At 39.4% G+C, this 25,385-nt stretch overlaps 1 protein-coding gene across 1 annotated transcript in view; it reads left to right on the top strand.

Annotated features, from left to right (window-relative positions):
• Nucleotides 1-17,221, top strand: part of wdhd1 (WD repeat and HMG-box DNA binding protein 1) — a 28,952-nt gene extending 11,731 nt beyond the window's left edge. The window contains exons 12-26 of the mRNA XM_036135939.1: nt 256-434; nt 524-708; nt 780-1,021; nt 1,420-1,557; nt 1,642-1,798; nt 3,738-3,852; nt 5,412-5,543; nt 5,633-5,859; nt 8,137-8,255; nt 8,335-8,385; nt 8,837-8,868; nt 9,241-9,405; nt 10,313-10,461; nt 10,540-10,675; nt 16,902-17,221. Of these exons, the coding sequence (XP_035991832.1) occupies nt 256-434; nt 524-708; nt 780-1,021; nt 1,420-1,557; nt 1,642-1,798; nt 3,738-3,852; nt 5,412-5,543; nt 5,633-5,859; nt 8,137-8,255; nt 8,335-8,385; nt 8,837-8,868; nt 9,241-9,405; nt 10,313-10,461; nt 10,540-10,675; nt 16,902-17,081 (2,207 nt within the window). The 3' untranslated portion in view covers nt 17,082-17,221. The remainder of the gene's footprint in view (nt 1-255; nt 435-523; nt 709-779; nt 1,022-1,419; nt 1,558-1,641; nt 1,799-3,737; nt 3,853-5,411; nt 5,544-5,632; nt 5,860-8,136; nt 8,256-8,334; nt 8,386-8,836; nt 8,869-9,240; nt 9,406-10,312; nt 10,462-10,539; nt 10,676-16,901) is intronic.
• The last annotated feature ends 8,164 nt before the right edge of the window (nt 17,222-25,385 follow it).

Below are 25,385 nucleotides of genomic sequence, written 5' to 3'. Positions count from 1 at the left end.
GGGATCAGAATTAGTTATATTTACTACAGATGAGGAACCTTTTGGACTTACTTGCTACAATCAGGTACTTGCAGGTTAACTTTTAGACCCTTTAGAGCTGGTAAAGGTTACATTTTAGAACGTATGTGTTACAGTTTCAGAGTAAATTCTGTGTTTTTTTTGGAGCTGATGAAACCGCAGGCTGAGGAGTTGCTGGAGAAAATTCAAACCGAACTTTCTTTTCTTCTTCTTTCTGTTCTCATTGTCGTCTTTCAGACGGCGGGTCCCTTAAATTGGGTCGGGACGATGACGACGACGACGCCGGCAGCTCCGTGGCCCCCGCCGCGGCTCCTCCGGCGCCCCTGCGCCCCGTCTATGACGGCCCCGAGCCGACTCCGCCCCAGAAGGCCTTCCAGCCGGGCTCCACGCCGGCTCACCTCACGCACCGCTTCATGGTAGGCCGCCGCCGCCGCTGCGCCGCCGCCGCAGTCTTGACTCGCCGCTGTGGGTTGGCGCTCACGGCGCCGCCTGACCTGTGTCTCAGGTGTGGAACTCCGTGGGGATCGTCCGAGGCTACAACGACGAGCAGGACAACGCCGTGGACGTGGAGTTCCACGACACCGCCGTCCACCACGCCATGCATCTCACCAACTCTCTGGGTCACACCATGGCCGACCTTTCCCAGGAGGCCGTGCTGCTGGCCTGCCCCGGCACCGACGAGCTCGCCAGGTGAGACGGCGTCTCCTCTCCGGCCTAATTAGCTTCCGCGGGCGACGCTGACCCTCACGTTCGTTCTCCAGCAAGCTGCAGTGCCTCCACTTCTCCTCCTGGGACACCAATAAGGACTGGATGGTGGACCTGCCGCCGGGCGAGGACGCCAAGGCGCTGTGTCTGGGTCAGGGCTGGGCGGCCGTGGCCACCAGCTCGCTGCTGCTGAGGCTGTTTTCCGTCGGCGGCGTCCAGAGGGAGGTGTTCAGCGTGCCGGGGCCGGTGGTGTGCATGGCCGGACACGGAGAGCAGCTGCTGGTGGTCTACCATCGAGGTACGGCGTCAGACATACTTAAAATCCTTAAATCTTATCAAACATTGTTGGTGCGCCTTATCTATGATCACTGTTGTGCTTACTCACTGATTTTATGTGGAACAATGCGCTCAATGGATATTTGGAGGTCCTATCACTACCTGATAGTTTTTCACCATGATGCCGAGGAAAAAAAAAGGAAATTGCACTTGAGTTAATTAATCCTCCCAACCAATCACAAACTGTAACTGTGAGCCGTTTCAGCGCCCCGTTTTAAATCCAGCATGTTTTATTAAAGAAACCGTGTCCAGCCTTTCCTGCTGCTGATGGCTCTACGATGCAGGAAGCTGTCGGTCTGCGGTACCTTTTTGTAATAAATAATCACTTTTAAACACCTTATCGGTCTTGAACGCCCTCAGCGACCGGCTTCGGTGGAGATCAGGCTCTCGGCGTCCAGCTGCTGCAGCTCGGTGGCAGGAAGAGGCAGCTGATCACCGGCGAAGCGCTCCCCCTCTCACCCAGATCCTACCTGTCCTGGCTCGGATTTACCGCCGAAGGTCAGAATCCGCACCGTGCCGCCGACATCTGCCCCCCGTCGCCCTTTTAACGGTTTGATTTTCTTTGTCCCCCCCCCCCACCAGGCACGCCGTGCTACGTGGACTCGGACGGGCTGGTGCGCATGCTGAACCGCTCGCTGGGCAACACCTGGACTCCGGTTTGCAACACCAGGGAGACCTGCAAGAGCAAGTCGGATCACTACTGGGTGGTCGGCGTGCACGAGAACCCGCAGCAGCTCAGGTTTACACGCTTTTATTTACGGGAAGTACAGAAAAGCAGCTTAAGAGGTTTCTACGCTAAAACATAATTACAGTACAACTAAAGCAGAATTAGCATTTCACGAAAAGGTGAAACAGAGAAAACTACTTCAAGCCTTTATTATTATTATATTATTATTATTATTATTATTGTTATTATTATTATTATTATTATTATTATGATCCTTATTCTCACAGATCATGAAAACCCATAATTTAGCGTCTCAGAAAAATCTAAATATTACATGAAACCGATAAAAATAAAATTATTGGCTTCTGAAAAGCCTGCGGTTCTGCTCAGGGGTTCAGGAAGCCCGGGTTGCGTTGTTGGTTCTGGTGTCCCTCACCTTCCTCTGGACAATACACCTTAGACTCTATCGGGTTCTGGAAGAGCTCTACACTCGTTCTATACTAAAAGTAAGTAGGATTGTCTTGAAATTAGGGATTTTTGCAGCTAAATAAGATGATCTGCCAATAGAATTAGTAATTTTACCCCTAAAATACGATATTTAGATATAATGCACTTGATATAAGATGATGGAGATGAATTCTTCCTATTTTAAGTGCAAAATTCTTATTCCAACGGTCTTATTTCCCTGCAGAAATCAAGAAAAAAAATGCACAAATTTCAAGAAAATTTTACTTACTTTTAGTTCCTTGTCGCGTTTTTTCTTTTCTTCCTTTTGAACGTTTTTCACAATGTTTAAGTTTTCTGAGACACTTAATTTGGGATTTTTGTGCGTAAGCCACAATTATTGAAACGATTGACTCGGCGTGTCTGGAATCTGGATTTAAGTAGGTAAATATGATTATCTGCCTATGAAATTAGTATTTTTACCCCTAAAATAGGATAATTAGATATAATGCACTTGATATAAGATGATGGAGATGAATTCTTCCTATTTTAAGTGCAAAAATCTTATTCCATTGGCAAACGGTCTTATTTACATGCAAAAGTCAAGAAAAAATGCAAAAATTTCAAGAAAATTTTACTTACTTTTAGCTCCCTGTTGCTGGTGCATCTTTTTTTTTTTCCAATCACACTTTTTCCTTTGAATGTGCTCTAACTTTTTTCACAATGTTTAAGTTTTCTGAGACACTTAATTTGGGATTTTCGTGCGTAAGCCACAATTATGGAAATTTAAAAGAAATGAGGGCTTGAAACGTTTGAATCTGCACACAGGTTCCACGCACTGAGAGGTGCGGTGCGACCAAAAAAACGTCGAGCTTCTTCACTACGTTCAGATTTTCTGAGCACACTGCAAAAACAGAACTAAAAATAAGTCAGATTTTCTTAAAATTTGTGTATTTGTCCTTGATTTAAGTAGGTAAATATGATTATCTGCCTATGGAATTAGTGTTTTTACCCCTAAAATAAGTTATTTAGATATAATGCACTTGGAATAAGATGATGGAGATGAGTTGTTCAGATTAAAAGTGTAAAATTCTCATTCACTGCAAAAACAGATGTAAGAATAAGTAGAAATGTTCTTAAAATGAGTGTTTTTGTCCTTGATTTAAGTAAGTAAATAAGATTATCTGCCAATGGAATGAGTATTTCGACCCCTAAAATAAGATAATTAGACATCCTGCACTTGAAATAAGATGATTGAGATAAATTGTTCCTATTTTAAGTGGGAAAATCTTATTCCATTGGCAAATCATCTTATTTTCTTGCTCAAATCAAGGACAAATACACAAATTTTAAGAACATTTTACTTAATTTTAGTTCCGTTTTTGCAGTGTTCTCATTTTTCGTCTCATTTTTCAGCTCAAATCGACCACAAATACATTAATTTCTAGAAAATATTACTTTTAGTTCCCTTTTTCGCAGTTTAGTACTCTTAGTCCAGGTTTATTAATGTTTTTGTTTTTTGGCTGATTCTTATTTATTTGGAGGCGCTCCCTTTTTATCCATCCAGGTGTATTCCATGCAAAGGTTCCCGCTATCCTCCCACGCTGCCCCGGCCTGCCGTCGCCATCCTCCCATTCAAGCTGCCGCTGTGTCAGACCAGCACAGAAAAGGGACAAATGGAGGTAAACGCACGACACAAGCAAAAAAAACCCAAAAATTAAATTAATTTTGACGACATCCTGTCCAAACGCCGCGCGGTTGGCATCAATCTCACATCTCGTCGCGTCTTTCAGGAAGTGCATTTGAAGTTGTAGTTGCAGGTTCTGGCTTATAAAACGCGTAGAAATTTTAAACAGGGTTCCCACGGGTCCTTGAAATCCTTGAAAGTTTGTGAATCTGAAAAAAATAAATTCAAGGTCCTTGAAAGTTCTTGAAAACAGCCAAAAAAAACACCTTGTCCTTGAAAGTCCTTGAATTTTTTTGTGGGGTTGAAAGTTCACACGGATGACGACTCATGTGTCATTATTTTACTACCACACTATCTTTTAAAATTATGTTGATTCCGCAGACTTTTAATTTGCAAAAGTACGTTCGCTCTTCTTCGTTAGTTGCTAGGCTACGGTTTAGGCCTACGTGCGTTCAATAGGTTACATTCACGCAATGTTGCCAACTCAGCGACTTTGTTGCTATATTTAGGCAAGGCAAGGCAAGGCAAGGCAAATTTATTTATATAGCACAATTCAGTACAGAGACAATGACAAAGTGCTTTACATGATTAAAATACAGGAAAACAAAACAGAACAAAAGCAAGTAGGGATAGTGTAGAAACAAAAAAGAAACATTTGAAAACAGTAAAACATTTTAACTTGAACATTCAAAGGCAATTCTAAACAAATGTGTTTTTAATCGCGATTTAAAGGAACTCAGGCTTTCAGCACTTTTACAGTTTTCTGGAAGTTTGTTCCAGATCAGTGGAGCATAGGAACTAAATGCTGCTTCTCCGTGTTTAGTTCTGGTTCTGGTTCTGCAGAGCAGGCTGGAGCCAGAAGACCTGAGTGGTCTGGATGGTTGATACACTGATAACAAGTGTGTGATGGATTTAGGTGCTAATTCAGGGATTTATAGACTAACAGAAGTATTTTAAAGTCTATTCTCTGAGATACAGGGAGCCATGGAAGGACTTTAGAACTGGGGTGAGTGCTCTACTTTCTTAGTCTTAGTGAGAACGCGACTTTTCAGAGTCAAAGTCAAAAACTAGCTTAATCAAAGATGAAAGTAAGTGAAACAAATTGATATAATTCTGAACATCTCAATGCTGCACTTTTTTCCATAAATTCCATGAAACGGTAGGCTAATGTACATCTTATATGTAATGTAGTATGGCATAGCCATGTTCTGTGGATATAAATGTAGGCTATGAATATGATCAATATCGATGTAGGCTATAAATTAAGTCCACTTTCTTGCATTGCTTCTGACCCAACAACTTCTATGCCGTTTAGTCTTCTATTGAATTTGCATTGTATTAAAATATGATAACCTATTCAGCGGTCACAGTAGGTAAATGCCGCCACGTGTGGTCCTTGAATTTGAGGAAATTGGTCCTGGAAAGTCCTTGAAAGGTCCTTTAATTTGATGTTCACAAAGGTGTGGGAACCCTGCTTTTAATTTAGCCGCGTTATTGTTGAAATGTCGCAGTAGGTCTGCAGCAAATGACCAACTCTTGCTCCTCGTGCTGCAGGAGCAGTACTGGCGCTCGGTCCTCTTCCACAGCCACCACGGCTTCCTGTCGTCCAGCGGCTACGAGATCGACGAGGCCGCCCGGGCGCAGTCTGAGAAGGAGCAGCAGGAGCTCCTCATGAAGATGTTCGCGGTCAGTATGAGCCCACCGCCTCCGCCGGGGGGGAGGGAGGAGGAGGAGGCGACGAACGCCGACTCAAAGCCTTTTTTTCCCCGTTGCAGCTGTCCTGCAAACTGGAGCGTGAGTTTCGCTGCGTGGAGCTGGCGGAGCTGATGCCGCAGAACGTTGTGGCGCTGGCCATCCGCTACGCGTCCCGGTCCAGGCGGATGAACCTGGCGCAGCGGCTCGGCGAGATCGCGCTGGAGAAGGCGAGCCAGCTGCAGGAGGACGAGCCGTGGGGCCCGGAGGAGGAGGAGGCGGGGGTCCCCAGTGCCAGGCGGACCTCTGGGTAAATCCGCTCGCTGCAAAAAGAGAACTAAAAATACGTAAAATTTTCTTAAAATTAATGTATTTCTCCTTGATTTGAGCAGGTAAATAAGATTATTTGCCAATGGAATAAGTATTTTTACCCCTAAAATAAGATAATTAGACATCCTGCACTTGAAACAAGATGATGGAGATGAATTGTTCCTATTTTAAGTGCAAAAATCTTATTCCATTGGCAGATAATCTTATTTACCTGCTTAAATCAAGGAGTAATGCTCTCATTTCAATAAAACAATTATTATATTTAGTTCTATTTTTGCACTGCAAAAACGGAACAAAAAATAAGTAAACTTTTCTTAAAATGAGTGTACCTGTCCTTGATTTCAGCAGGTAAATAATACGATCTGCCAATGGAATAAGATTTTTACACTTAAAACGGGGACAATTCATCTCCGTCGTCTCATTTCAAGTGCAGGATGTGTAATTATCTTATTTTAGGGGACAAAATACTAATTCCATTGGCAGATAATATAATTTACCTGCTCAAATCAAGGACAAAAAATCAAATTTTAAGAACATTTTACTTATTTTTAGGTCCGTTTTTGCAGTGTGCAGTGCTCGCTGTCGCAGTTTCTCCTATCGTTGTTTTTTTATGGGGATAAAAATGGAAAAGTCCTGAAAAGTTGGAGATCCTCGTGCCAGATGCATGCTGGGGAAAAGGCCTCAAACGTAAATGTTTGGACTTAAACGACTCCAGGACGGTGTCTGTGTTGGTCAGATGAGATAAAGCAGGAAGCAGGGTGGTCTGCACTTCAAAAAAGGTTAAAAAATAAAACAACTGGACTCAATTTAATTCTCAATTCAAAAGCTTCCTGGATGGGAAGCGAAACGTCTTCAGCTCTAGAATAAAAGTCCAGTTGTTTTATTTTTTTTTACCTTTTTCTGGGATTAATCATGACCAGCATGACTGAGAATCTCCACCAACAGTCTACATTTACCCAGAGTTGTAGGCGAATAATCTGCATTTTTCTTTGCAAACATCCAAATCAACACTGCAAAAAACATGACTAAAAATATGTAAAGTTTACTTGAAATTAGTGTATTTGTCCTTGATTTGAGCAGCAAGTTTAAATGATCTGCCAATGGAAGATTTTTGCTCTTGAAATAGGAGCAACTCATCTCCATCATCTTTTTCATGTGTAGTTTATCTAATTATCCTATTTTAGGTGTAAAAATACTCATTTCATTGGCATATAATCTTATTTTCTGCTCAAATTAAGGAAAAATACACTAATTTCAAGACATTTTGACTTATTTTTAATTCAGTTCTTGCAGTGAAATTATTTGGTTCTGAGCAAGATAAAAACAAACTTATATTTAGAAGTTTTACGTCATTTATCTTGTTTTAAGAGTTAATGTTTTATCCTCTTAAATCAAGAAATCTTGTTGGGTGAACTTATCTTGCTGCATGGACAGACAATTTCACTTGTTTTTAGCTCCATTTCCCTCATATTTAGTATTTTTATTTTATTTATTTTTGCAGTGAAGGCTCTCGTCTAGAATATCACAGGTTGTGACGTGTTTACAGTCAGAAATGTTAATAAAAATCGACTCAAACTGGAGAAAGTAGTATTATGTCTGTGGAGGTGGAGACTACACTGCAAAAAACAGAACTAAAAATAAGTAAAAATTTCTTGAATTTATTGCGTTTGTCCTTGATTTAAGTAGGTAAATAATATTATCTGCCAATGGAATGAGTATTTTTACCCCTAAAATAAGATAATTAGATATACTGAACTTAAAATAAGATTATGGAGATGAATTTTTAAGTATTTTAAGTGCAAAAAATCTTATTCCATTGGCAAATCATCTTACTTACATGCTCAAATCAAGGATAAATGCACTCATTTCAAGAAACTTTTTGTTCTTTTTAGTTCCGTATTTTAAATGTTCTGGATCCTCTTTTTTTATTATTATTTTATTATAATTTTTTTTATCTGCGTTTTTTCTTTGTCCCTCAGTAGTAAAATTAAATTGCATCATCAGCAAATTAGCCGGCAAATGAAAGCGCGCAAAACAGATGAGCGATTATGATTGAATCAGCAATGAAATGGTTAATTAATCATCATCTGTGGATTTCTGAAGAGCAGACTCTAAAGGAAAATGTAAAATTTTTCTGCACGTTTGCCTTAAAACCGGCTCTAGATGGTTAAAGCGCGGCAGCGAGAGCGTCCTGATGCAGGATCACGTGATCGATCGTGTGTCATTTTAAGGATGTCTGCTGGCTTTGTTGGGACAGGTACGGGCGGGCCGAGCCTGCGGCCGATCCGAGGCGTAGTCGGGAGGAGGAGGAGGAGGACGGCGAGGAAGAGGACGGAGGGGAGCTGGAGTCGGAGGAGACGACGGACGCCACCAAACGTCAGCTTCCGCCTCGTTTCCTCCTTCGGTTTTTCTCCTGGACGACCGCGGCTGACGGCTCTCCTTCATTTGTCCTCAGGTTCCAATCCTTTCGCCAAGGAAGGAGGTTCCCCCGTGACGCCGACGCCAAGTGAGTGTTAAAATAGTCAGGAGGAATCTGTTTTACCTGGAGTCTTACTTCACACTGCAAAAAGGGAACTAAAATTTTCTAGAAATTAGTCTATTTTTCATTGATTTGAGCAGGTAAATAAGACTATTTGCCAGTGGGATTAGTAGTTCTACCCCTAAAATAAGATAATTAGATATTCTGCACTTGAAAAATGATGATGGAGATGGATTGTTCCTACTTTAAGTGCAAAAATCTTATTCCATTGGCAAATAATCTTATTTAACTGCTTAAATCAAGAAAAAATGAGAAAAATCGAGAAAAATTTACTTAATTTTAGTTCCCTTTTTGCAGTGCAGTTAAAGAAAAAACACTTTAGAAATGTCTGAGATGATGACCTGAACTCTCGTAGGCGTTGAAATGAACGTTTTAGATGTGGTGAATTGCTCTTCCTGAATTCTCCTTTCTCTTCCAGTTGGTAAAGCAGGAAGATCAAACCCCTTCAAGGTACGTCCAGACGCCCTCACTGCAAAAAAACAGAACTAAAAACAAGTAAAATCTTCTTAGAATGAGTGTATCTGTCCTAGATTTGAGCGGGTTAATAAGATTATCTGCCTATGGAATAAGATTTTTGCACTTTAAAATAGGAAGAACTCGTCTCCATCATCTTATTTCAAGTGCATTATATCTAATTATCTTATTTCAGGGGTCAATATACTGATTCCATTGACAGATAATCTTATTTACCGGCTCAAAACTTGGACAAAAACACAAATTTTAAGAACATTTCACTTATTTTTAGGTCCGTTCTTGCAGAGCTTTTCTCTCCGGTTTGTGTTGTGCAGCAGAAATGTGAAGTTGTTAACCTGTCGCCTTCAGGTCGCTGCTCCTGGCAAGCCGGCGCCGGCGTCCGGACACCTTCGAGTCGCCAACATCCTGGACAGCATGACGTCCAGCAGGAAGTCGGCTCCACTCGGCGGGTCCGCCGCGACGGCGGGCAAAGGCCCCGTCCTGAAGCCGCTGGCCCCCAGAGCCAAAACGAAGGTCCATGTCGTCCTCTAATCGTTTTTACAACAACAACTAGTGCTGCCACTGCAAAAACAGACTAAACTAAACTAAAAATAAGTTAAAATCTTCTATAAATGAGTTTATTTGTACTTCATTTTAAGGCTGGGTGATAAATCGATTTAATCGATTAATTTGAATTTACAATTCTTTAACATTTCATTTTTGGAAAATCTGGATTTTATTTTGCCAATACACTCATTGGGTTTCCATGAAGAGAACAGCATGTGATGCTGAATATATGTTTAGGCAAATATATTGTCAAAATATTGTTAAGTAGAAACTTTTTTTTACCATAATACGAGGTACTTCATTTACTTATTTACTTTTTTTTTTAACTTAGTTTGAAGTTCACAAGTGCAGTGAAGCCTGTTCTTAGCTCAATGTGTAATACCACTAGCAGCAAATGTTTTGTTATATTTTCATTGTTTATAATGGCACGGCTGCCATCTTGTTTTACAAGCATGTTTCTCAGCTTGTTTTTAGTTGCACTTTGAATTCAGGTCAACTCCCTGACGAAATGCTTGACATAAAAAGCAAGGTTTTAAAATAATTTCTTTAATTTCTTTTTATGAAACAAAAAGGAGGGGAAAAAAATTGATTAATCGGATTTGGTATGATAAAATCGGAGATTTATTTTTGAATCCATATCGCCCAGCCCTACTTCATTTGAGTCGGTAAATAAGATGATCTGCCATTTAATAAGATTTTTGCACTTAAAATAGGAAGAGCTCATCTCCATGTCTTATTTTAGGGGTAAAATTACTCTTTCCATTGGCAGATAATCTTATATAGCAGCTCAAATCAAGGACAAATACACTAATTTCAAGATTTTACTTATTTTTTAGTTCTGTTGAGACCTAAACATGTCCTGCTTCCCTCCCAGGCTCAGTCCACTCTGCTGCAGATCTCCAGCAACAAGACGGCTAACAAGAAAACCCCGGAGTCCGCGGAGCCGGCTGCAGAGCCGCAGCAACAGCCCGACGCCGCAGCGCCGGCGCTGCCGCCGCCGGCAGAGAACGGCGAAAACAAGAGGTGAGATATTATAAAACAAGAGAAACTTCGGTCTGTTTTAAAATAAAGAGGGAACCAATGAGCGCGCTGTCTCCTCAGGCCAAAGACGGGCTTCCAGCTGTGGCTGGAGGAGAACAGGAAGATCATCATGGCCGACAATCCGGACCTGGACGAGACCGACGTCATCAAAGAGGCGATGGGGCGGTTCAGGACGCTGTCTGCAGACGAGAGACGGGTACACGATTTATTCTCCGTCCTAAAGCTGACGTTTAAACCTCTGATGCTCATTTGCACCGATAAAGGCCGCTTTAACCTCTTATCCCGTTTTAGTCGCTGCACGGCTTCACAGGCGCTTTCCTGATGTTTCCTCTTTCAGTTCACAGATGATCGCCACAAATTCTGACCAAAAGAAACACTCATAAACTAAACTTTCTGTTTAAACTAAGGTAAAAAAAAAAAAAAGCCTGAATATTTGCAGCGTTTTCTCCCCCCAATCCGGCCAAATTAGACGGCGCACTGCAAAAAGAGACCTAAAATAAGTAAAATATTCTTGAAATAAATGTATTTGCCCTTGATTTGAGCAGGTAAATAAGATTTTTTTTGCCAATGGGATGAGTATTTTTACCCCTAAAACAAGATAATTAGATATACTGCGCTTGAAATAAGATGACAGAGATGAATTGCTCCTATTTTAAGTGCAAAAATCTTATTCCATTGGCAAATAGTCCTATTTACTTGCTCAAATCAAGGAAAAATAGTTTCATTTCAAGAAAAATTTTCTTATTTCTGGGTCTATTTTTGCAGAAATTATTGTATTTGTCCCTGGTTTGATTCCATCTGCCAATGGAATGAGTATTTTTGACCCCCTAAAATAAAAAGAAATAAAATAATTACATATACTGAATTTAAAATAGGAACAACTCGTCTCCTTATTCCATTGGCAGATCACCTCAACTCAAGGACAAATACAGACTGCAAAAACGGATCTAAAAATAAGTTAAATTATTATTAAAGTTAGTGTACTTATCCTTGATTTGAGCAGGTAATAAAAGATTATCTGCCAATAGAATGAGTATTTTGACCCTTAAAATAAGATAATTAGTAATCCTGCACTTGAAATAAGATGATTGAGATGAATTGTTCCTATTTTAAGTGGAAAAATCTAATTCCATTGGCAAATCATCTTATTTTCCTGCTCAAATCAAGGACAAATACACTAATTTTAAGAAAATTTTACTTATTTCTAGTTCCGTTTTTGCAGTGCACTAATTGCAAGAACATTTTAGTTCCCCTTTTGCAGTGCGACTCTCCGCTAAACTCACACATCTTCCCGTCGTTCTCTCTCAGCAACAATGTTTAAACTTTCAATGACAAATGTCATCCCCTAGAGGTAAAAAACCTGTAAATTATACAATTATAGACAAGGATTTGCTTTAAACACTGCAAAAATAAAGCTGAAAATAAGGAAATGTTTCTTTAAATTTAAGTATTTTTCCTTGATTTCAGCAGGTAAATGGGATTATTTGCCAATGGAAAAAGATTTTTGCACTTAAAATAGGAACAATTCATCTCAATCACCTTATTTCAAGTGCAGTATATCTAATTATCTTATTTCAGGGGTAGAAATACTCATTCCATTGGCAAGGAATCTTATTTACCTGCTCAAACCAAGGGCAAATACATTCTTTTCAAGAAAATTTTACTTATTTTTAAGTCTCTTTTTGCAGTGAAAAATGAAGAAATGTTATACTTTCGGTTGCAGATTTCACTACAGGGGCAAAAAAAAAAACAAGAGAAATTCATCTAAGAAGTATATTTCCAAAATAAAACCACGTTTCATCGATCAGCGGCTACGTTTATAAATAGCAAGCGTTTATTTTTTTATTGGCTCTTCCTGCACGGCGTCACTCGTCGGTCGATGAGGTGGAAAAATGAGGGCAGCTGTGTCAGAAATGAGTCGCTCCACCTTTTCATCCTCCTGCTCCTGACCCTGCATACATCATGTCCGTCAGCTGAAAACCGGATCACTCAGAGCAGAAAGAAAAGCGGATGAAGTGGAGAGGAAGAGGAGGAAGAGGAGGAGGAGGATGCTGGTTGCCTGGGAACCCGGCGGGGAGGTTTCGCTGCGATTCCCCCTGATAAAGCTGCCGGTATTCAGGAGAAGACGTTTCTTTTTATCCCATTATATCACATTTCTGGCATTTCCTGGATCAAAAAAACTTTAGTTTTACTCTTATTTGTCTTTATCACTGGGAGACGGAGCTGCCACACTGCAAAAACGGAACTAGAAATAAGTAAAAATGTTCTTAAATTTAGTGTATTTGTCCTTGATTTGAACAGGTAAATAAGACTATTTGCCAATGGAATAAGATTTTTCCTCTTAAAATAGGAACAATTCATCTCAATCATCTTATTTCAAGTGCAGGATGTCTAATTGTCTTATTTTAAGGGGTCAAAATACTCATTCCATTGGCAGATAATCTTATTTACCTGCTCAAATCAAGGATAAATACACTAACTTTAAGAACATTTTACTTATTTTTAGATCAGTTTTTGCAGTGGAAACACTTCACCTAATGAGGCGTCCGCGTTGGGCCCCCGTCGCCAGCAGGGGGCGCCCAAACTTAAAAGACTTGTCTCCGTAAACTTGCACAAAGAAACTGAGAGGAGAATAACAGGAATGATCAATCAGGGAGATTTTAAGAGAGAGTCTGGCAGCTGAAAGGAATGAATTCAGCTTTAAAACGTCTGAAAAGCGACTGTCTTGTTTTTCATTTTGTGCGTTTTCTAGGTTTCTCCTGGAATCTGGTTTAAATGTTTTCCAGGTCCAGGCCCAGGAAGAGTCATTCTGCGTGGTCTGTAGGTCAGTCTGGGTCCGGCCATCCTAACCCCGCCTCCCTGCGCGGAGAAGCGGGTTTAAAAAATAGGTGGATGGACGTTTTCCACATTTTTATTTCCTGCCCTTTCATTCAGAAGCTTTCGCACCGATTTATCAGATCAGTGCATCCCTTCAGCCACTCCCTCGTCTGTCCATGCGCGGTTTCTCCATCCGTCCGTCCATCTTTTCATCTATTGATCTGTTCGTTCATCCGCTCGTACTCTAACACCAGGAGATTTGTTTATTTTTCTCCAGCATAAGTAAGATTTTCTTGAAATTACTGTATTTTTTCCTTGATTTGAGCAGCTATTTAAGACTATTTGCCAATGGAATAAGATTTTTGCTCTTAAAATAAGAGCAATTCGTCTCCATCATCTTATTTCAAGTGCAGGATTACTAATTATCTTATTTTAGGGGTAAAAATACTCTTTCCATTAGCAAGTAGTCTCATTTAGCTGCTTAAATCAAGGAAAATACATTCATTTCAAGACAATATTACCTACTTTTAGTTCCCTTTTTGCAGTGTAGTATAAAGACCTAAATTGTAAACCTACACTGCAAGAAGGGAACTTCAATTAAGTCAAATTTTCTTGAAACGAGTGCATTTGCCCTTGATTTGAGCAGGTTAATAAGATGATCTGCCAATGGAATGAGATTTTTGCACTTGAAATAGTAACAATTCATCTCTACCATGTTATTTCAAGTGCACTCTATCTAATTATCTTATTTTAGGGATAAAAATACTCTTTCCATTAGCAAGTAGTCTCATTTAGCTGCTTAAATCAAGGAAAATAAACAAAATTCAAGCCAATATTACCCACTTTTAGTTCCCTTTTTGCAGTGTAGTATAAAAACCTAAATTGTAAACCTACACTGCAAGAAGGAAACTAGAATTAAGTCAAATTTTCTTGAAACGCAAATGCATTTGCCTTTGATTTGAGCAGGTTATTAAGATGATCTGCCAATGGAATGAGATTTTTGCACTTGAAATAGTAACAATTCATCTCTACCATGTTATTTCAAGTGCACTCTATCTAATTATCTTATTTTAGGGGTAAAAATACTCTTTCCATTAGCAAGTAGTCTCATTTAGCTGCTTAAATCAAGGAATATATACAAATTTCAAGACAATATTACCTACTTTTAGTTCCCTTTTTGCAGTGTAGTATAAAGACCTAAATTGTAAACCTACACTGCAAGAAGGGAACTAGATTTAAGTCAGATTTTCTTGAAACGAGTGCATTTGCCCTTGATTTGAGCAGGTAAATAAGATGATCTGCCAATGGAATGAGATTTTTGCACTTGAAATAGTAACAATTCATCTCTACCATGTAATTTCAAGTGCACTCTATCTAATTATCTTATTTTAGGGATAAAAATACTCTTTCCGTTGGCAAGTAGTCTCATTTAGCTGCTTAAATCAAGGAAAATAAACAAAATTCAAGACAATATTACCTACTTTTAGTTCCCTTTTTGCAGTGTAGTATAAAGACCTAAATTGTAAACCTACACTGCAAGAAGGGAGCTTCAATTAAGTCAAATTTTCTTGAAACAAGTGCATTTGCCCTTGATTTGAGCAGGTTAATAAGATGATCTGCCAATGGAATGAGATTTTTGCACTTGAAATAGTAACAATTCGTCTCCATCGTCTTATTTCAAGTGCAGGATTACTAATTATCTTATTTTAGGGATAAAAATACTCTTTCCATTAGCAAGTAGTCTCATTTAGCTGCTTAAATCAAGGAAAATAAACAAAATTCAAGACAATATTACCTACTTTTAGTTCCCTTTTTGCAGTGTAGTATAAAGACCTAAATTGTAAACCTACACTGCAAGAAGGGAACTAGATTTAAGTCAGATTTTCTTGAAACGAGTGCATTTGCCCTTGATTTGAGCAGGTAAATAAGATGATCTGCCAATGGAATGAGATTTTTGCACTTAAAATAGTAACAATTCATCTCTACCATGTTATTTCAAGTGCACTCTATCTAATTATCTTATTTTAGGGATAAAAATACTCTTTCCATTAGCAAGTAGTCTCATTTAGCTGCTTAAATCAAGGAAAATGTACAAAATTCAAGACAATATTACCTACTTTTAGTTCCCTTTTTGCAGTGTAGTATAAAGACCTAAATTGTAAACCTACACTGCAAGAAGGGAACTAGATTTAAGTCAGATTTTCTTGAAACGAGTGCATTTGCCCTTGATTTGAGCAGGTAAATAAGATGATCTGCCAATGGAATGAGATTTTTGCACTTGAAATAGTAACAATTCATCTTTACCATGTTATTTCAAGTGCACTCTATCTAATTATCTTATTTTAGGGATAAAAATACTCTTTCCATTAGCAAGTAGTCTCATTTAGCTGCTTAAATCAAGGAAAATAAACAAAATTCAAGACAATATTACCTACTTTTAGTTCCCTTTTTGCAGTGTAGTATAAAGACCTAAATTGTAAACCTACACTGCAAGAAGGGAACTAGAATTAAGTCAAATTTGCCCTTGATTTGAGCAGGTTAATAAGATGATCTGCCAATGGAATGAGATTTTTGCACTTGAAATAGTAACAATTCATCTCTACCATGTTATTTCAAGTGCACTCTATCTAATTATCTTATTTTAGGGATAAAAATACTCTTTCCATTAGCAAGTAGTCTCATTTAGCTGCTTAAATCAAGGAAAATAAACAAAATTCAAGACAATATTACCTACTTTTAGTTCCCTTTTTGCAGTGTAGTATAAAGACCTAAATTGTAAACCTACACTGCAAGAAGGGAACTAGAATTAAGTCAAATTTGCCCTTGATTTGAGCAGGTTAATAAGATGATCTGCCAATGGAATGAGATCTTTGCACTTAAAATAGTAACAATTCATCTCTATCATGTTATTTCAAGTGCACTCTATCTAATTATCTTATTTTAGGGGTCAAAATATTCGTTTCATTGGCAGACCGTCTTATTTACCTGCTCAAATCAGGGACAAATACATTCATTTCAAGAAAATTTTACATTTTGCAGTGTACAAAAAGTTCCAACTCCAGCAGATGATTATCACAACGTAACAGGTGGCTTCGCTTCATGTTAATGTGAAATACTAATAATAAATTAATAATAAACCACAAAAAAAATGACCTCGGGGGTTTATATGCACATGTTTGACCCAGAGGAAATGACATCTGAAAAGCAACAGGCTGCAGCTTTTCATGCCAGGCTGCTCCGTGCTGGTGAGCTTTCTGTGTCTGCTTGGATGAATACGCTCTGGGCTTTAATGACGGCGCTTCATCAGCTGCTGGAGGTGAAGTGTGTGTGTGTGTGGCTTGATGATTCATCCCAGATCTATTACGTCCAGGGAAACGCTTTCCCTTTGTCTCAGAGAGAGAGAGAGAGAGGAGGGCAGAGGAAAAACAAAATAAAATCACAAGGGGGGGGGAAAAAGAGACGCAGCCTGTCAATAGTGATTATACACGACAGGATGCAATTTTCCAGCGGCACGCTTGAGTGTCCATGTGTGGCGTTAGTCATCGGCGTGCAGGTGTTTGAGGCCCCGCGGCAATTAACGGCCGTGTCTTTCCGCTCTGTTTCAGTCGTGGACAGAGAGAGCGAAAGGACAAACCGGAGACGCCGCGGACGTGAGGAAGAGGAAGAGGGCGGACGGCGGCGCCGAAGACGAGACGGCGGAGAGCGACAGTGAGAGCAGCAGCAGGAAGAAGAAGGCCCTGGACGCGTCCTCCAAGCTGTCGGCGTTTGCGTTTAACAAAAACTGAACGTTTGCTGGTCCTGCAGAGAAGCTGCGACGTTTTTGAGACAAAGCATGACCATCGTTTGCTGTTCAATTTATATTTCATCTGTGAAAAAAAAAAAAATGTTACTGTATTTTATCCATTTAATAAAAAATAAAAATTAATTTTAACATGAGTCAGTTTTATTTACTGCCACCTTTAACTGTATATTTTTTGAAAACTGCTCCTAAATGGTGCAGAATTGGGTGGAAATTGCATTAAGAAATCCTTCTGTGCTCAGATAAACCATATTTAGTCCTTGTTGCTTCCATAGGATCTAAGAGGAGGAAAAAAATGCGAGACGCAACCAGTCAAACATGATGGATGAAATCAGTAGGAAAGGAATCGCCTCAAATACACTGCAAAAATGGAACTAAAAATAAGTAAAATTTTCTTAAAATTAGTGTATCTGTCCTTGATTTGAGCAGGTAAATAAGATGATTTGTCAATAGAATAAGATTTTTGCACCTAAAATAGGAACAATTCATCTCCATCTTATTTCAAGTGCAGGATGTCTGATTATCTTAATTTAGGGATCAAAATACTCATTCCATTGGCAAACAATCATATTTACCTGCTCAGATCAAGGACAAAAACACTTATGTTTAAGAATATTTTGCTTATTTTTAGATCCGTTTTTGCAGTGTAAGCAACCGTTGCTGCCCGTTAATCCTCGGAGCTTCAGTACGGTCTTTTCTAAACTTTATGCATATTAAATGTCTAAAGTGACAGATATTTCACTCGGTTGTCAACCTGCAAGGAGGTGATGTCAGAGCGGGCAACGCTCAGATTTGGCTCCTCTCCACGTGCCTCAGTGAGTTAAATGCTACAAAAACCTCATAAGAGGAATATTGGGAACTTTGATTATATATTATTGGATTGGACATCCCTTATTAGCCGCTATAGACCCCATTGCTGGGCGCTGATGTCAACAAACCCATCCAGGATGAGCATAAATCTGTGTAACGGCCTTATTTCTAATCCCATTCTGATCAAATGTGACTCAAATTAAATCAGAGAAAAATGCTGATGGCTGTTCCTAAACGCAAAATTATAAGCAACGTGGGAATTGTGCGTTATGGTGTCGACAGGTACGCCGTCAACTGATTTTTAGCTCAGGCTTGATTGATTCTATCACCGTTTGTTGGTTTCTGGCCTTGATCCTTTAATTTCTGAATATTAAAAGGGGATTCATCATGAAATCAGTGTTATATGTATGATAAATGTCATCAATGTGGAGGAGCAGCAGCTCTACTCTGAGCTCATCACCCCATCTCTCAGCGAGGGCCCCCCCCTCCCCTGCAGAGGAAGCTCATTTCAGCCACTGGGATCCAGGATCTCGTCCTTTCTGTCACGACCACAAGTGAGATGCACGATAATCCAAAATAAACCAGAATTGCCATCAGCAGCAGCCTAACTCGATAATTAAGCCGCCTATAAAGAGGCTCTTTCTGCAAACTGAGATGGAGCTGCTGCCACACCTCCAGGCGTCTCGCAGGACAGTTTTTCCTTGCAACTCCGTCCTAGAAATAATCGAAAATCAAAGATTTGCAGACGCTCACCAGCTGCAGGTGGCGTCGTGCTGACAACAGAATAGCAATTATGCCGTCAGATGCGTCTCTGGAGTCTGTGAATATCACTAGGTTGTATACGCCTCTGCATATCTTTGAGATGGAGCTGCTGCCATATGATATCCTCTATACTAGGGGTCACCAACATGGGGCCCATGGGCACCAAGTAGCCCCTGAGGAGCACATGTGGGGCCCACGAGCCTGCTCTAAAACGGGCTCAATCCACCAGTGAGCTGCATCTAAACCTTTATTTTATTCTCACTTGCATTTATATACATTTAAAAATGACAATAGCTATAACAAAGCATGAAAAATGCATTTATTTTTGGATAAAGTTAAGGTGAACTCTGACTCTTCTAGCTCAAAGTCAGTGCTGGTAGCCCGTGAAGCAGCTCCCAGTTTCTAAAAGGTTGGTGATCCCTGATCCTGATCTAGACGGATACTTCTTTTCCTTACAAACCAACCTACAAATGTTCATATAAACAGAAAACCACGGCACAGCTGTGTTTTTATGGAGGTAAAACAACGATACATTGTAAAATCAAACATTGTTAGAAAGTAAAAACTTATGATGATATTCTCATTTTATGCTGCAGCTTTTATTCAATGAAAGATGTTTTCAGTGTCACTACAAGCTGGCACTGTTTTGCCGTTGGGGGCGGGGCTAAATTGAAGGCCCCTTCATGTTCCCTCCGTTTTTCCATTGCTCATCATCTACCTGCAGGGAACTTATGAAAAGCTCGGGTCAAGTACCGCCACTCGACCTTAAGAAAGGGTATTATTTTGATTAATATTATCTTATACAGCTAATGATTGTAGTAACATGGAGCTAAACCGGTGACAGCAGGTAGTACCGGAAAAACGGAGGATCCATGAAGGGGCCTTCAATTTAGCCCCCTGAGGGGGCTAAATTGAAGCGACAGTGGAGAGGAAAACTCTGACTTTTCAATTCAATTCAGTTCAATTCAATTTTATTTATATAGCACCAATTCATGAAACATGTCATCTCGAGACTCTTTACAAAGTCGAATTAAATCAGATTATACAGATTGGTCAGAAATTTCCTCTCTAAGGAAACCCAGCAGGTTGCATCAAGTCTCTCCAAGCAGCATTCACTCCTCCTGAAAGAGCGTAGAGCCACAGTGGACAGTCGTCTGCATTGTTGATGGCTTTGCAGCAATCCCTCATACTGAGCATGCATGAGGCGACAGTGGAGAGGAAAACTCCCCTTTAACAGGGAGGAGAACCTCCAGCAGAACCAGAACCAGGCTCAGTGTGAACGCTCATCTGCCTCCACCCACTGGGGCTTAGAGAAGACAGAGCAGAGACACAGAAAGCACAGAAGCTCACATTGATCCAGGAATTCGTTGTATCTTTAATTGATACGATAGAGCACACGTGTCAAACTCAAGGCCAGCGGGTCGAATCCGGCCCGTCAAGGCAATTTATTCAGCCCTCAAGACCCAAAGAAGGCATATCATGTCATAAAGTAGAGGCATATGTCCTTTTAAAGTATATAAAGTGGCTAAAACTGCCTCCTGTAGCGAACGTTGATTTTTTTTTAACTGTGTAGTAACAGCATTCTGCCACTAGATGTCAGTTTTCCCCACAACACATTAAAACAACCCAGAAATGTCCAAAAAGAGAAAAAGTGATGCAGAATGACGAGTTTAAAGTGTAACTCACCCCAATATCAACTCTTTTGCAGATAAACTGTATACACTGGGCCTAAGGTGCTACTTTTGTTACTGTGCATGTTTTTTTATATATATTTTTTTATGTGAACTGAAATTAAATTATGAAATCAAAAGTATCATCTATACAGGTGCAACCAGCCATGAAGCCCAAGTGGCCCCATATAGAAATGTTTTGACACCCCTGGGTTAGATCATAATATACATTTCCCTTATGTTTTCTGCATTTTTTATATAGGATGCGTTAAATACATTAATTTGATGTATGATTTAAATTGTATGTTTAGAAAAATACTGACTATATTGGAAATGAAGAATTTACCATGACATTTTTTGTAGGACATACTGTGTGTATCTCGAAGTTTAGCTGGTAGTGCATTAATTTTAACCCTGGCTCTGAGTCAACTTTCTCCTTCTACCTTTGAAGAAAAAGCATCACACGCATCTGATAGCATGATTATAACACATTGTTACAGCCAAATACAGCACGTCTTCCCAGAACACGTTTTAAATTGTCTTTACTGATAAGAATGCTAATGCTGGCGTTTTGCACACAGAGCAGAAGCTGCAGGTTGCGTTGACAATCTTTGCGTATCAAAGTATGACATTAAGTCTTTACCTTTTCAGGCTCTGGTAAACCTACTCCAGACTATCATAGAAACTGCTTGTTGGAATAAAAGGAGTAAATTCAAAGCTTTCTTTCTCCGTATATTCCACTGGGCTGCTGGCTTAGAAAGCAGCTCCACAGGTATATCTGCACCCAGAACACAAAATATTAATAAAACGTGTTTTTTTTATTCCCTCTTATTGTTTTCAAACTCATAATCTACCAAGTTGAGTAGTTGTTGTTACTCTGTAATAAACGTGATCACGCTATCTCTCGTATCGCCCTTTAACTCCAGCTGTGCAGGTCCACAGTAGCATGGAGGCAGATATGCTGCAGTTTGGAGTTTATCCGCTCTTTCTCTAAAAGCTGTTGCAGCAAATGATTGCAGGCAGACTTTTCTCTTTTTTTTTCTACTGCTTCTGCATTTCTAACCCTCTTCCTTAGCCTTTCCACGTCGTCTTTCAGCTTGGAGACCCGATTGCTGCCTGCCAACGATTTCTTGTCCCTTATTGTTTTGCAATGCATGGTCCTGCAGGAAATTTCGGTGTAAATAATAATAATAGTGGATTACTAGATTTAGCTGCAGAGCTTATCCAAGACACTGTCAGAAACAAAAAAAAATATGTAAAAATTATTGTCAGAAGCTCAAATTCTGCTGTTCATCAGTGTTTAGAACTGAGTGCCGTCTAGCTATTAATTAATAACACAAAAGGCATCACCAATGCATGAAGTCTCACTAGGTTGAGGAGGTTCGAGGACACACACGCTGGTCCAGCTCTTTTTCTTTTGCTGGTACCTGCCAGAAATGCAAAATAAATGATAGGTTGTTAATTTATGGCTAGTATAACCTCAAGTAATAATGGTAGAGAATATCTGCAAATGGTTGGGCGGGTTGGTTTATATCATTGGGCAAGAGGTGAGCACTTTATATTCTTGCTGTGCTTGGCGGTTCTTTGTGACGTCGACATTGTTTGACTCACAGTTTGTACCGCTCAGATTTTCCTTACTTGTCTGGAAACCAAATGTGCAGAACGTTGCCTCTTAGCACAAAACGTTTGTGGACGGCCGCGGGGAAATTAGCTTATCGTAAGAAACGGGACGCAGCAGCAACGTTTTCCGTTTATTCTCAGAACTACTCTGTGGCCGTGATGCAAAATGTGGAATAAATTTCACTTAAAAACTCTGAGGTGTACTTATAGATTAATATTGCCGTATGCACTTCTCCAAATGGATGATCTGTCAAAAAGTAGTAAAGAAGATCCAGAACAGACTTGCTAAATTATTAAATCCATATAAATGAAAAATGACTGAGACAGAGAAAAAAAAATACATTCATGTGCTTGCAAAAACTTTCCAGCCTACAACCACTGAGCTATATAATACACTGGAGTGCTAATCACCGTCTGTTTGAACGAGTCGCTTTGAAGCCACCAGCCGCCATATTGGTACTCCCTATTTTCCCCCAGTAACTAGGGAATATGTGCACTACAGCATCGAATAACGAGGATTTTCTCATGTTCAGGGGGGGCTTAAGACTTTTAAAACGTCAAATGCCATATAGTTTTATGTTATGTTCTAAAAATATCAAGTACTGAGAAAGTCATGTGCTGAAATATTTTGCATTTTATTCATTTAAATATATATGTTTAACATTTATAAATATATAAATAACAATATACAAAAACATATATTTACATATGTGTATACATATATACATATATACATATACACATACTTATATATACATATATATATATTTAATATGAATAACATATAATATTTCAGCACCTAATTTCCTAGTAGTTGATAGTGTTAGTACATCCACTGACTGTAGAATTACCTGTGAAACGTTTTCACACAGCCAGAAAACTGCTTGTTGTTGCAACCAAATCCTATGGGATTCTGTGAGAGTAGGGAGTAGCAAGATGGCGGCCAGTGACTTCAGTTTTTCAGCAAAATCAGCACTCCAATGTATTATGTAGCTCAGTGCCTACAACTCCCTTGTGTGCATAATTTCATGAGAACTTTTTCAAATAAAAGCCCCGATTGTTGAAATAACGACTGTTGAGCATCTTGTAAAGTTATATTTTGGAATCGATTTAAAAAATAAGGACATACTAAATTTTTTTTAGCACATCAGCATCAAATTATTGTTCGTATCGGGACTTTGAAACAATTCTGCAAAGATTGTGTTACTTTATTCTTGCAATGTTATTTATTCTTGTACAACTTTATTCTCATAATTTACATACACAAAAAAATTCGTAATAGGGTCATCGTAGATTAAAGAAATAAATTAATGCCCACAGAAGAGTACATTTCTACAAAATAAAAGAGGAAACTTCAGGATTAATTTGACATGCTTCTGAGAGAAAAAATAAGAACTCGATGCTCTCTGATGTCAAAAATTCATAAATATAGAAGAAAAAACATATAATCTTTAAAGGCACACATTTGCTGTATTCAACTACAATATTCTGACATCTCATCTCATCTTGAGACCCTTCTGGGGATCCCAACCCCCGTTTTGGGATCCGCTGGTATAGAAAACAAAGAACTACGGTGAAGGCTGAAATAAAGAGGTAAACATTAAAGTTAGAAAGATGGATTCCTGTGAGTCTTTTAGATGTAGCTAAACTAAAGAAGCATACGTACAAATCTCTGGCGTAAGATAGTATAGAAAGTCTGAGATCGCTTGAACTTTACAGAGATTTCATCAGTCACCGTCAAAACCTTCTTTTACAAGTGGAAACCCAAGAATTTACCAATATTTTTATTTTTTTCTTCTCACCGTTTCAAATCTACAACAAATCCGTGCAAAACTCCCACATGGAAGATATTCGGTTGCAGCAGATAAGGTAAAACTGCTTATCAAAAGGCAGTTTTGCCTCACTTCTGTCGCCAAATGCTAGCAGAGGATCAATTTGACATCTTTAATTAATTATTAGGCTCTTTCAGGACAAGGAGGTGGGGCCATGGTCCAGCTTTAGATCTGAAAAATGAAAGAGATGCTGGTTGATTTTCAAAGAAATCAGCTTCTGATTGGACCAACACCTGTTAATGGTACAGTGATGACGATCGTCAGTCGGTATAATAAGTATCTGGGCACCATTCTGGATAATAAGCGACCTTTTGGGGCTAACACTGAGGCCATCATGAAGGAGGCTCAGCTATACCCAAAGGGTAAAATCAAACTGGTACCTGAGGCCTTTTATTCCTCTAGTTGTTGGGTTTTTAAATTATTCTAGAGGAATTGTGCTGGGATCTTGATATATTCTTGTGAATATGTTTTTTTCCCCCCTCTTGTCTGTTCTTGCGGTCATTGTTATGTGTTCTCCGCTGCAGATGATTTGCCCCTTGGGATCAATAAAGCATTTCAGTTTGGTGTAATTACCGTATAACATGTGACCCGGCTCACTGTGGCTGGACCGTATTATAAATAGTATATATAGATCACACCTGGTCTGTGTGCCTCACACTGAACGGGGCTCTGGGATTTGGTTGGATTGTTGTAAACTGAATTAACTGTGGCCCAGTTTGTAGACCAAAATATGAGTCTGTTATGTGTCCGAATAGTAACCCAACGTATTGATGGATGCAAATAAATGTTTCAGAATGATTAAAATGTAAAGTTTTGTGTTTTCACACATATAATAAAGACTTCACTCATCTTAACACTGTGTTTTAAAGAGTTTATGTTCAGCGCTGAATATTCCAGCCCAGGTTAGTTTTAGATTGTGACCTAGAGAGGAGCTCTTACGGCGCTTACATTGTGGCACCCAGTCCCTTCACCCGAAGAAGCAAAGCAGCAACTAAAAACACATTTTCTTAATGTAACTGACAAGTTAACATTTTCTTTTTCGTTTGAACGCTTGTGACGCCAATGGGTGTCCTGGCCACCCCACTGTGGCCAGTGTAAATTGTAGTAGCATCAATTTAGCATTCATCTCATCATGCACAGCCAGCAAGGCAGCCGCTCTTCCTGACCTTTTATCGCGCTTTTATTTGTATCCACTTTCCCGCTGTTTTGTTTTTCAACAAATGAATAAATGTGCACCTTATACCTAATATAATTACACAATAAAAAGGAATTGTTGTTTAACTCAAAACGTTAACTGTAATGTTATTGGTCTATGCACATTAGATTGTTAGTAACGTTAAAAATCAAACGATAAACCAAAAGATATTAGTAGGCGCTTACTTATGTCTTTAAGATATTTTTCTACAGGCAGCTTTACTACAACAGTAGAATAAAATCCTCAAATTATGGCTTTTAGTTTCAGTGTGCCACCCCAAGAGTTTAAGTGGGCCCCATCTGCCCCCCCATTAGACATTTCTAGAGGCGCCACTGTGTGACGCCCCCAGACTCATACCACCCTGGGTGGCGACCCTTATAAAAAACTGCATCAGCAGCAGA

The sequence above is a fragment of the Fundulus heteroclitus genome, chromosome 4, assembly GCF_011125445.2.
Source record: "Fundulus heteroclitus isolate FHET01 chromosome 4, MU-UCD_Fhet_4.1, whole genome shotgun sequence".
Taxonomy (NCBI): Eukaryota; Metazoa; Chordata; class Actinopteri; order Cyprinodontiformes; family Fundulidae; genus Fundulus; species Fundulus heteroclitus.
Note: the sequence above shows the minus strand (reverse complement) of the source record. Positions and strands in the feature narration are given on the sequence as shown.